General features: G+C 53.8%; 3 protein-coding genes and 2 pseudogenes across 3 annotated transcripts, besides 8 other annotated features; all 5 read right to left on the reverse strand.

The window, feature by feature from the left end:
• Positions 1-8,906: part of a sequence feature (areas not merged during assembly with more than two copies in the genome that could not be assigned to a particular haplotype) that runs on past the window's edge.
• Positions 265-322: a sequence feature (T-rich).
• Tc00.1047053506801.50 lies at positions 435-2,783 on the reverse strand (annotated as a pseudogene).
• On the reverse strand, positions 3,859-4,980 carry Tc00.1047053506801.40 (mucin-associated surface protein (MASP), putative; the record flags this gene model as incomplete). The annotated part of the gene is made up of 1 exon (XM_808589.1): positions 3,859-4,980. The coding sequence occupies one exon, from the start codon at positions 4,978-4,980 to the stop codon at positions 3,859-3,861; it is 1,122 nt and encodes a 373-aa protein (XP_813682.1).
• Positions 4,467-4,649: a microsatellite.
• Positions 5,294-5,314: a sequence feature (AT_rich).
• On the reverse strand, positions 6,004-6,594 carry Tc00.1047053506801.30 (uncharacterized protein; the record flags this gene model as incomplete). The annotated part of the gene is made up of 1 exon (XM_808588.1): positions 6,004-6,594. One exon carries the CDS (start codon positions 6,592-6,594, stop codon positions 6,004-6,006), a length of 591 nt encoding a protein of 196 aa, XP_813681.1.
• On the reverse strand, positions 8,872-10,386 carry Tc00.1047053506801.20 (mucin-like glycoprotein, putative; the record flags this gene model as incomplete). Its single annotated transcript, XM_808587.1, has 1 exon — positions 8,872-10,386. One exon carries the CDS (start codon positions 10,384-10,386, stop codon positions 8,872-8,874), a length of 1,515 nt encoding a protein of 504 aa, XP_813680.1.
• Positions 8,907-12,657: a sequence feature (heterozygous, non-Esmeraldo-like haplotype).
• Positions 10,051-10,099: a sequence feature (CT-rich).
• Positions 10,185-10,210: a microsatellite.
• Positions 11,643-11,717: a sequence feature (T-rich).
• Positions 12,014-12,657, reverse strand: Tc00.1047053506801.10 (annotated as a pseudogene; the record flags this gene model as incomplete).

A 12,657-nucleotide genomic window follows, 5' to 3' on the forward strand; every position in this document is an offset into this window, starting at 1 on the left:
AAAGAGCGGCAGGGCGTGGCTGTGTGTGTGTATGTGGCGCTGCGGGTGTCTGCCCGCCCTGGCCGCAAAGAAAACAAAACAGGAGGGAAAGAAATGTGTGCTCCGCCCCACCGGCCCTCGTCGCACGCCCACACGTCGCGGCCCCTCCTCATGCGTGCAGCAGGCGAGGCGCACAGGGCCGTCGTCATGAGCGTGTCGGTGGGTGTGCGAGTGGAGCGGTTGGGCGGGAAACACACGGCACCCCTCACAGGAAGAGTGAGAGATAAAAGAAAATGAAATAAAAGAAGAACGAAACAAGAAAAAAAAAAAGCAAAAAAAAAAATAATTTAAAATACGCGCAAAAAACACCAAAAAAAATGTCAGAAATTTTTTGCCGGGGAACTAATTCTGTGCAGGGGAGGCCGCAATTGTCCCACGCGGCAGCCAGTCACTCCTCACAGAGCGGCAAACCCCCACAGTCCCAACAGAAGAAAAAGCAACGGCACCGCCCTGCTCCCACGCACAGTGCCGCCATCACCTGTTGTTTCTCCAACGGCAGGGATGTTCGAAGCCGTCGCCCACCCCACACTTCCCTGCAATGAATTCGCCGGCAGTTGCTGTGTAGTGGCAGATGCCCCCACCGCTGTCATTTGTTCTGCTTCACTTTCTTGTTGAGGCTGCTTCGATGCCGCTTGCACCACTGGAGCTTCAGAATTTTACCTGGAGGAGACGCTTCTGCAGTGGACGCTTCTTCACTGGGTCCCTCTTCAGACGAGTGCTCCGCAGCAGGCAAATCGGCAGGAGACGCCTTTGTACGAGCTTCCGCTCCGGGAGACAACGCCGGAGCAGCCACAGCCGCTTCTCCTTCCTCTCCTCGCTCGTCCCGCTTATCATCATCCAATACGCTCGGAATGACAATACTGCTGCCGTTGCCGGCAATGGTGCACACCTCGCCGTACTTCGGGCACTTGATCTTTCCATCTTGCTTAGAATCATTCAATGTCACTGAGATTTGAGTGTCCTCGGGGCAAGAATGAAAAACACTGCTGCCGAGGTACTTCACCTTCACTGTTCCCCCCTCACACGACACCTGCGCGCACACTCCCTTGACGCTTTTATTTTCACGGTTAACATTCGTCTCCAGTAATTCCGCGTCCAGGCACCACGAGCCACCGCCAGTCAGCGACCCAGGGAGAGAAGTCACAGTCACGTCCGAGCACGCATTGTGCCTTATCCCAGACGATGTTTCGTGAAAGTACAAAGAAACAACAGGGCAAACGTCCTTATCCGCAGGATTCCCCTTGTTTTCAACGATGTTTGCGGTGCACGTCCCGAAGTAACGGCGGTCAGAGGTGCAGCGAAGTGTCTCATTGTCATTAGTATCGCAGAACATGTGAGGACTACTGCTGGCGAGTCTTTGGATTTCACTGCACTTCTTCTCCAGGAAGTTGCAGCCAGTGCGGTGGCCCCAGCTCATCGGCTCCGCCATCCTCCAATTCACGCGGTAGTACCCCATATCCGCGAGCACCGCCATCGTCAGTGCCGTGTAGTAGCCGGCACTGACTGTGGGAGCCATCAGCTCGTCCCGCGCGTGGCGTTCCTTCCAGTGAGGGATCCTTCTTGCCGATGCACCATCTTCGTCCTCCAGCTCCATTCCCTCGAGAGAGTTACAACCAAAGTGGGCTCGCATCTTCGCCTTAACGTGATTCCCCGCCACCACCTTACGCCGCATCCCACGCACAATGTATTCAGAGTTCAATATGCTCTTTTCTTCCATTTTCTCTTGGCTAAACCCAAGAGCATGTGCAAGCTCGTGTGCAGCAACGCGAACGCTCCACGCCGTGTCAGTCATGTACTTTGGATCAAAGTTCATGGCGCCAATAGAGGGACGAGAATCACCCCATGTGATACACGTGGCCGCCCACACAGCCCTGCTCTCAGCACTTGATGGCCTAGCAGCGGCGTAGATGATAAAGTCAGCATCAGGCACACCACCAGACATGTGTCCAGTAGGAACCGTAAATTGTTCGCAAGGGCTTACCATATTCCTCGGAAACTCTATTTTATCAGCAGTGGGTTTCACAATTAGCCGCTCAGCGTGCAGTTTGACAGCACCGGGGATAATCTTTTGAGTGTACAGTTGTTTCTTTTCCTGCAAAAATATATGCCCTGCTTCACAGCTTACCTTTCCCCAAGACAGTTTCGCATGTTTCCCCAGCCTTTTCGCAGAACATCTTCTTCCATGCTTTTGTGCTCTCCAGATCCTCCGTGAACACCTTGATGCGGATCGGCCTCCAGTCACTGTCGTCATCCTGTGTGGCGACGGTGTACGTCTGCATCGCGCCCTGTGCCTTGCGCGGCACCTCACGCACCACCGCAGTCGGCAGCGGGCCGCTCCTTCTCATCATCACGTCAAACCCACAGCGGTATTGTGTGGCGGGAGCAGCAGTGGCAATACACCGACTGGCGCTGTACACCAGCAGCAACACCACCAATGAGAGAAGCGGCGTGGCGTGGCGTGGCTGGCGCATGGCTTGAGGAAATTGCATTTCTTTGCTTCGTGTGAGTAGCAGCAGCAGCAGCAGTGCAGCCTGGCTGTGGGAGGAGAGAGGCAAAGAAAAAAGAGGGAGGAGAAAAAGGAAACAGTTTAGTGCCAGTGATGCGTCAGGATGCGGCACAAGCAGCGGAGTAACAGGAGACCACAGAGGCAGCCACACGCACCGCGTGCGCACCGACTCCATCAAAGGGAAAACCGTCAATCCACCGTCGAGGGAACGTCCATCACCGTCGCACGCATTCTTCATCGGCCACAACGCTCCCTACACGCGGAGTGTTTGGTCTGCTCTCATCGTGGTGTCGCAGTATTTGTCTGACCGGCCACGCAACAGCCACCACTTGCACAGCGCTCTCCCTTTCTATCCCAACAGCTCATAGGGGTGACGCCACCGCACGGCAACCTCATTACGATGGGCAGCCCTGAAGCGGGAATGGAAAGACTCATGCGTGCAAATATGTTTTTACTGTTTCTCTCGGGATGCTCAAAAACAAGCGTGACGGCGTTGCAATTATCATGACCGTTTCTTCCGGACCGCCCACTGCCCAAAAGGTTACTGTGAGCCCACGGCGTGGAAGTCACCGTGTCCGCCGCTGATCTCTCCACCGGCCCACGACCACGCCGCCGTTCCAACACTTTAGATGTGAGCGTGGCCAAAGGCAACCACAACCGCCAACACACAGGGGCCCATAGTGTCCGCCGTGAACATCCGCAGCGTGCGTGCGTCCTCAGCTTTTGCGCCGCTACACAGCGTGTGCCACATGGTGTGCGTGTCTGTGCATGTGCTTGTGTGTTCGTCAGCGCCTATAATTGCAGAGCAGCTGTGCGCCACAAGAGAGTCAGAAGAAAGCAACAACAAAAAGAAGCGGATAGCACACGCACAAATTACTCATATCATCACACACAAACACACACACGCAGCCCGCGGAATGGGTGCTCTCAACCACAAAACAATGAAAAACAAAACAAAAAGAAGAAGCGTGGGACGACCAGCGCACACACTCTCATTGCTCCCGTAAAGCAAAACACACACACAGGGAGAGAGAGAGAGAGAGGTCGCCCACTCAATGCAATAAAAACAAAAACAGAAACAGTTACAGTGCTCCGCCCCTGCAGCCAGGCAGAACGGCAGCGGTGCGTGTGGTACAAAAGAGAGCACCAACGGGCCTGCATGGGTGTGCATGCAATATATACAATGGGCACATTATGTGTGTGCTTCGTGGGATGAGGTGAGGGCGAGAGTCCATGCAAGGGGACACACACAGAGAGAGAGAGTGAAAGACGAGTGTGTGTGCGGGCGGTGCACGGCTCTCTCTCCCTCACTCTCACGCGGCCACCACCACAGCAGCAGCCGCACAAGCAACAAGAAGCAAAAGAGGGGAGGTGGTGTGGGAGACCGCGGTGGTGCTGTCGCTGTCGCCATCTTTCGTCACATTTTCTCCTTGGCGTTTTTCTGCTTCCGCGGCAGCCGGAGATGGAGCATTCTCGGGAGTGTCCGTTCCAGTGAATACTTCCCCCTGAAGTGGAGAATGACTGCCATCGGAGGATGACTCAGTTGCTTCTTCTTGAATACCGGCCGATGTACTCTGTGCGGCAACCGCTGTGGATGCATCGGTGCTCGTAGTGTCATTCTCATCTACTGGCGGTTTTATTTCTTGTTGGGTTTCCGTATTCTGCAATTCCGTACTTGATGCTTCCGTTGAGTTCTCCTCATTGTCTTTTGATTTCGTATTTTGTGTCGCTGGAGTTTTTTGTGTTTTGGATGCCTCCAATTCCTGATTTTCCACTTTTGTCTTTTCCAACTTTTCTTGATTTCCGCAATCCGACGCTTCCTCTCCGCAATCCGCATTACTATTTTCTGAATCAGCAGGAAGAGAAGAAGGAACATCAGAAGAAACCGCGGCACCAAGAACATCCGTGGCACCGGAAGAGCCAGCATTACCACCAGTAACACCGGCAGGACCATTAGGACCACCACCAGCAGCAGCAGCACCTGGAACAACATTTGGAGCAGCAGGAGCAGCAGCAGCAGGACCAGCAGGACCAGCAGGACCAGCAGCAGCAGCAGCAGCAGCAGGACCACCAGCACCTGTCGGAGAACCAGGAGAAGCAGCAGGGCCCGGAGAACCTCCGCTTCCAACTCCAGAACCAGATTCTGGAGCATTGACTGAGGTTGAATTGGTCCCATCCTGAGAAACGTCCGTCAATTGCTCATCTTCGGCTTGTATGGCAGGGATAGGCAGTGCTGACCGCAAAGGCGGCATCGGCATGTATTTATTACATCCGTTCGGCACATACGATGCATTCATACCCAACACTCCCGACGCCATGCAGCCTTCCTGTGCATTGTTGTCGAGGTCCCTCGCATAAACACCGCCGGCAACGCACCACAGCACGCAGAGGGCACACACCAGCAGCACACGGCCAGTCATCATCATCGCCATCATCACTCCTGTCACTTGCGAGTAGCCTTCAGCACAAACTAATACCCCGCCACCGCACAGTAACAAATGATAGCAGCAGCAACAAACACACAATGAGGCAGTTGGAATTGGTACGACTGCAGAACTCGCACACCGCCCCGCAAACAGAAAGCTAAAAAAAGCAGGAAAAAACACAAAAAGCAATTTGAGTGTCCGGCAGGGCTCCCGGAAACAATGAAGAAAATTCATTCAGCAGAATTTTTATTTCATGCGCTAAGCAGTGCAATAAAACGACCTTGTGCTTCTGTACATACATATTGCCTGCACAAAGAAAACGAAATTAAAATAAAAATAAAAACTGATTGTACTGCTTCACGAGCCCACACAACATCCCTCACATTTCATGCGGCATCCGTCCTCTTCCTCCAATCCCCGTTCCTGCAGTCCGTGGGACGCACGGCAGCGGAGCCGGCACCGCGTGTGGGCAACAACAAAAAAGAAACACACAAAAGAGAGGGAAGCACTTCGCCCATTCCAGTGCACATCAACCGAACATTAAATAATGAGGAGAAAAAAAGGGTACTTATCACTCCAGAGGAAAAAAGCATCAAAAAGAACTTTACAAAGAAGAAAAAAGGGAAAAACAGTAACAAAGAGGAAAAAAAGGTTTAAAAAGCGATCTGTAAATCATTAAAAAAGAACAGAAAAAACAGTGACATGAAAACCGCAAAGTATGCGGCAAATATCCCCCGTGGGGAGTCACAATTCCACCCTCTTTCGCTCGAAGGACTACCACAACCCCACACAGTTCCAGCAGCAGCAACGCCCGAGACGCACACACGCGCAGTGCGGTCGCCAGTTGAATCGCGTGGTATCAAATTCACGTCGTCAAACAGGGCGAGGCGGCCGTCTGGACTCACGCCGCTCCAGATCGCGCAAGGTCACATTTCTTGATGCCGTTTTGGTGTTCCGGGGACGTTGCGACCATTCATTCCTCCCGCAATTTCCCCAGGAACGTGCTCGCCGCTGCCGTCAACGGCTTCACTCTTACGGGCATCCTTCGAGCCCACTGTCATCCTCAACGCGGTGGCGGGGCGCAGTCTTCGTCACGAATGCATTCGGATCCATTTCCATGTTCCGACTCATGGCAATGCTAGGCTTCCTCTTGGGTGGTGTTGGAGCCACGTTTTCTTTCGGATCGTTTGCAATGCGAGGCTTTTTCCTAGACGTGTCGGTCGCAGTGTTGGATGCGGGACTCGGATCGACGGTGTTGGGTGCGTAAGCCGCGGCAGACTGTCGCGCACCCTCGTTTTGACGTGACGGCTCGGCACTGACTTGCGGCGCAGTTGTCCCAGCGGATTTTCTCTCATCCTTCCCTTCACGGGGTGGCGGCAACTGACAGATGCCCGTCTGGTCAGCATCGCTGCTCCGTGCAGGCGGATGGATGGTTCCATCGGAAGAAAATTGACGCCGCCACAATTCATAAGGGCCGGCGTATTCATGTGCCGTCACATTCATCGTGAAGGCAACGGTGGCCCCTTCCCCTTTCGTTGCACAGCTGGCAGCACAGTTGTTAGATGTGTGCACCGCATTGGCCACATGAAACACAGCACCCAGCGCACCATTTCTACTATGCATGCGCACATCAAAGCCACTGAAAGTACAATTCTCATACTGAGCCTCAGCACCGGCAGCAGAAGACTTCGTCCACGCCCACACACACCCCCACGCACGCGATAGCTCAGGCTGCCGTCACTCGGAGGACACGACACATCCACTGCCACAACCACCGTATCCGCATCACCAGATACATGTCCAGGAATCCCAGCAGCCGTCACGCACACGGACGAGAAGCAGCAGCACAAGAGCCCAAGGAACAACACGGCGCCGCACCGTCACCCGTAGTGGAGTCGCTGGAGCCAGTGAGCTGATCTGTGGGACAGAAGAAAAAGAATGGAACAAGAGGGAGAGAAACAGAGCACGGCGGATACAGCGAGAGAGAGCAGAAAAAATGAGGAGAGGGCAGCAGGCCAAGTAGCACAGTTCACACACCACGAGACGGCACCCACCACCATCTCCCCCCGCTCATTTCCACAACCCCAAGGAAGTGGCCGAAAGCCCCACGGCCACCACACAACACACACGGCGCAAGCAAACCCTCAGCCATTAATGGCGCGACGACATGAATTTACACTGCCATCCAGTCCTCACTGGAACACGGAGCCCAATCCAACGCAGCTACAGGAAAAAAAACTCGGGCTGCGCACTCCCTCTCTCCTCCCTTCTCCACATGGCCACGGAAGAGGAAAACAGCCGCCACACGCAGCTGCCAGCATGCACCACAAAAGAAGCATTCAAACCCACTGCAATGTGCATCTTGTGTGCGTGTGTGCCTGCAGAAGCACAAAGCAAAATATTAGAAAAAAGGGAGCGGAGTATGCGGAGAGACTCACCAAAATGTACAGCGGAGGTGCATGGCGGAAACAACTACAACAAGAAGACCGCTCAAACTCATGACTGCACTGCAGCCCAAGCAGTGGCAACCCAGACAAAATTTATTTAAAACAAATCAAACGCTCCCCCTTCATCCCATACAAACTCCACCGCACAAAATAATTATATTAGAAAAGAAATCGTCCATCACTGTTCCACACAAATTTAAAAGTAAGAAAATTCGCCTGGCTGCCGTGTGGCCCCACCAAACTGTCTGCATATATTTTGCCCACAAAAGAAAATTGAAAAGATATTTGCATGTCTTTCGGGTGTCTGACCCTCTGTGTGTCCGCACATCGTTTACATTTCATGGCGTCATCTGCGCGTTGCTGCTCCCCTCAGCCCTTTCATCGGCGCGTGAGGGCGGCCCGCAGCGCACAGTCACTCTTCTTGTGTGTGTGGGGGGCGAGAGAAGCAAGAAAAAACATGACGGCAGTCGCGTCTCTCCATCGGGAGAGTGAGCGCAGCAAAAGAAAAAAAAACATCGGGGGGAAAGAAATGCTCGCAAGACAGGCCCCGAAAGAAATGCCGGCGCGTAAAATAAACACGCAAAGCACGAAAGAATTCCTTTGGAGAGCGGCAGGGCGTGGCTGTGTGTGTGTGTGTGGCGCTGCGGGTGTCTGCCCGCCCTGGCCGCAAAGAAAACAAAACAGGAGGGAAAGAAATGTGTGCTCCGCCCCACCGGCCCTCGTCGCACGCCCACACGTCGCGGCCCCTCCTCATGCGTGCAGCAGGCGAGGCGCACAGGGCCGTCGTCATGAGCGTGTCGGTGGGTGTGCGAGTGGAGCGGTTGGGCGGGAAACACACGGCACCCTCGCAGGAAGAGTGCAGAAGAAACAATTAAAAGAGGGAAGAGTAGAAAACGTCCATGGTGGTTGCCCTAAAGCAACAAGCAAAAGAAGGAAAATGATTTGCAAGAACAAAGCAATACAATATATAGAAAAAGCAACGAGAAATTTAGAAAGAAAACAAAAGAAAGTTGAGAGTCCAGAAGAACTCCCGGGAGGCGAAAAAAAAGAAAAGAAACATCTCTCAGCAAAAGTTTTCATTTCACGTGTCCCAAAAACACAGGGGAATGGGTGTGGGCGTACATTGCCCGCACACAAATAAGTAATGAAGCATGAGAAAAGATCGCATTCCTCCACCAGCCCACACAACAACCCTCACATTCCATGCGGCATCCGGCCCGCTCCTCCACTCCTCGTTTGTGCAGTCCGTGGGACGCACAGCAGCGAGGCCGGCACCGCGTGTGGGTGGCAGAAGCAAACAAAAGAGGGAACTCGTCATCCACGACGGTGTACAGCAACCAGACACTGGAAAAAAGACATAGCAAAAACATTTCCTAAATTGAGGTGGAGGATTTGCCCACAGGGCGTCAGGCAGAATAGACACACACATACAGGGGACGAGTCGCACCTTTCATCATTCGTGTGTGGCTGCTCCGCACCGCTGCCCAGCGGCACATGCAAGGGCGGTCAGCAGCAGCAGCAGCAGTGGTGTGTGCACCCACGCAGTGGCGATGGCGCTGCTGTCCGACGTGCCGGGACCCTGCGCTCCAGTGGTGGCACTGTTGTTGGCCTCCTTCGTATATTTCGGTTTACCGGACTGTGAGGCAGCACCGGCCGTGGCTGCACCGGAGGCCCCACCATTGCCGCTGGCGGGAGTGGCTGAGGGTGTTTGCGTCGTCCCGGATGCATCCGTTCTGCCAACCCCTTCGCCTGTTGGCAGCTGCGAAGTGTTCCCGGCTTGTGGGTCCGCTGGGGATATCCTCTGCTCAATAGTCTGTGCCGATGATGAGGCCCCACTCGCAGCTGAACTCGAACTGCCTGCAGCCTGCCCCGCTGCGGGTGCCCCCACGGCTGTCACTTGTGCTGTCGGCGTTACTGCAGCGGCCTCTGGAGATCCACCGTTAGCCTTCACAGGTGCCTCCTCAACAGGAGTTTTTAACGAACAGACGCCTGGGGTGCTAACCGCAGCAGAATTAGAAGAATTATTATATACCAGCCACTTCTTGTACACACCACTTTCTTTATCCGTCAAATATTCCATCGTAAACGCAATTGTTTCCACACCGACGGACTTGCAGGATTCATTACATTTTGCAGCCGAGTACATCTGTTCGGCCGAGAGGCACAGTAACTCACCGACACGGCCGGGATCCTCAATTACCGTATCAAAGGTAACAACCTCAACATCATCATCACTGTCAGATGTACCCACAGTGTAGTATTCAGTGTTCTCCTGATCAACAGTGTTCTTCTGGTCAGCAATGCTCGGGAGAACAGTGTAGTCATGAGCGCCCTGTGCGAGTGCACACTTATTCCAATCTTTCTGGCCAGGGAAGCGCCATTGCAACTTCTTGTTACTGTCCGCACACGAGACCTCCACCGACACGTTCACGGCAGAGGTACCGGAATACAACTCAGTTGATTGTACAGCAGTCCCCGTCGCAGCCGCAGCCGCCACGCACACAGAAGCGCAGCAGCACAACAGCGCGAGGGACAACAGGGCGCACACCTCACGGCGCAGCGCAGTCGTCGTCATCACAGTAGCCATCATCCTTCCTAGTGTTGCTGGGGTCAGTCCGCTGATCTGCACACCGAGTGGGGAAGTGAAAGACAGAACAAGAGGGAGAGCGAGAGGGAGAGAGGCGCAGCATGAAAACACGCACAAAGAGAGCACACAGCATGGCAAGAGGCAGCCACAGCCCACACAGTCCACAGACTGCGAGACCGCACACACACAACACACACACACACACCGCCAGCAGTCACCCACCATGGACAAGAAGGAGAGATCCACAACCTCATCCTCCTCCATCCCATTCTCACAACCAACGGATATGGCCACATCCCCGCAGCCAGCACAAGGCGCCCACACCCAAACCACCAGCCACACGTCGAAGCGGATCCCCAACCATCCACGACGCGGCGACATGAATTTACACTGCCATCGCGCCCTCAACAAGATGCCGCGCCTCACTCCATGCGGTCACACGCGGTGCACCACACCCGCGGAAAAGGAGACTCGGGCTGCGCACTCCCTCTCTCCTCCCTTCTCCTTACGGCCACGGAAGAGGACAACGGCCGCCACACGCAGCTGCCAGCATGCACCACAAAAGAAGCATTCAAACCCACTGCAATGTGCATCTTGTGTGCGTGTGTGCCCGCAGAAGCACAAAGCAAAATATTAGAAAAAAGGGAGCGGAGTATGCGGAGAGACGCATCAAAATGTACAGCGGAGGTGCATGGCGGAAACAACTACAAGAAGACCGCTCAAACTCATGACTGCACTGCAGCCCAAGCAGTGGCAACCCAGACAAAATTTATTTAAAACAAATCAAACGCTCCCCCTTCATCCCATACAAACTCCACCGCACAAAATAATTATATTAGAAAAGAAACCGTCCATCACTGTTCCACACAAATTTAAAAGTAAGAAAATTCGCCTGGCTGCCGTGTGGCCCCACCAAACTGTCTGCATATATTTTGCCCACAAAAGAAAATTAAAAGGATATTTACATGTCTTTCGGGTGTCTGACCCTCTGTGTGTCCACACATCGTTTACATTTCACGGCGTCGTCTGCGCGTTGCTGCTCCCCTCAGCCCTTTCATCGGCGCGTGAGGGCGGCCCGCAGCGCACAGTCACTCTTCTTGTGTGTGTGGGGGGCGAGAGAAGCAAGAAAAAACATGACGGCAGTCGCGTCTCTCCATCGGGAGAGTGAGCGCAGCAAAAGAAAAAAAAACATCGGGGCGAAAGAAATGCTCGCAAGACAGGCCCCGAAAGAAATGCCGGCGCGCAAAATAAACACGCAAAGCACGAAAGAATCCTTTGAAGAGCGGCAGGGCGTGGCTGTGTGTGTGTGTGTGGCGCTGCGGGTGTCTGCCCGCCCTGGCCGCAAAGAAAACAAAACAAGAGGGAAAGAAATGTGTGCTCCGCCCCACCGGCCCTCGTCGCACGCCCACACGTCGCGGCCCCTCCTCATGCGTGCAGCAGGCGAGGCGCACAGGGCCGTCGTCATGAGCGTGTCGGTGGGTGTGCGAGTGGAGCAGTTGGGCGGGAAACACACGGCACCCCTCACGGGAAGAGCGCAGCAGGAAACAATTACAAAGGGGAAGAGTAGAAAATAAAAAAACGTCCATAGTGATTGCCCCCAAAATCAAAAAAAAGAAGGAATGGGGGGAGTGAGAGATAAAAGAAAATGAAATAAAAGAAGAACGAAACAAGAAAAAAAAGAAGCAAAAAAAAAAAAAAAAAAAAAAAAAAAATTAAAATACGCGCAAAAAACACCAAAAAAATTGGCAGAAATTTTTTCCCGGGGAACTAATTCTGTGCAGGGGAGGCCGCAATTGTCCCACGCGGCAGCCAGTCACTCCTCACAGAGCTGCAAACCCCCACAGTCCCAACAGCAGAAGCAACGGCACCGCCCCGCTCCCACGCATGGTGCCGGCATCACCTGTTGTTTCTCCAACGGCAGGGATGTTCGAAGCCGTCGCCCACCCCACACTTCCCTGCAATGAATTCGCCGGCACTTGCTGTGTAGTGGTAGATGCCTCCACCGCTGTCATTTGTTCTGCTTCACTTTCTTGTTGAGGCTGCTTCGATGCCGCTTGCACCACTGGAGCTTCAGAATTTTTACCTGGAGGAGACGCTTCTGCAGTGGACGCTTCTTCACTGGGTCCCTCTTCAGACGAGTGCTCCGCAGCAGGCAAATCGGCAGGAGACGCCTTTGTACGAGCTTCCGCTCCGGGAGACAACGCCGGAGCAACCACAGCCGCTTCTCCTTCCTCTCCTCGCTCGTCCCGCTTATCATCATCCAATACGCTCGGAATGACAATACTGCTGCCGTTGCCGGCAATGGTGCACACCTCGCCGTACTTCGGGCACTTGATCTTTCCATCTTGCTTAGAATCATTCAATGTCACTGAGATTTGAGTGTCCTCGAGGCAAGAATGAAAAACACTGCTGCCGAGGTACTTCACCTTCACTGTTCCCCCCTCACACGACACCTGCGCGCACACTCCCTTGACGCTTTTATTTTCACGGTTAACATTCGTCTCCAGTAATTCCGCGTCCAGGCACCACGAGCCACCGCCAGTCAGCGACCCAGGGAGAGAAGTCACAGTCACGTCCGAGCACGCATTGTGCCTTATCCCAGACGATGTTTAGTTAAAGTACAAAGAAACAACAGGGCAAACGTCCTTTTCC

Source organism: Trypanosoma cruzi, genomic scaffold (genome assembly GCF_000209065.1).
Source record: "Trypanosoma cruzi strain CL Brener 1047053517043 genomic scaffold, whole genome shotgun sequence".
NCBI lineage: Eukaryota > Euglenozoa > Kinetoplastea > Trypanosomatida > Trypanosomatidae > Trypanosoma > Trypanosoma cruzi.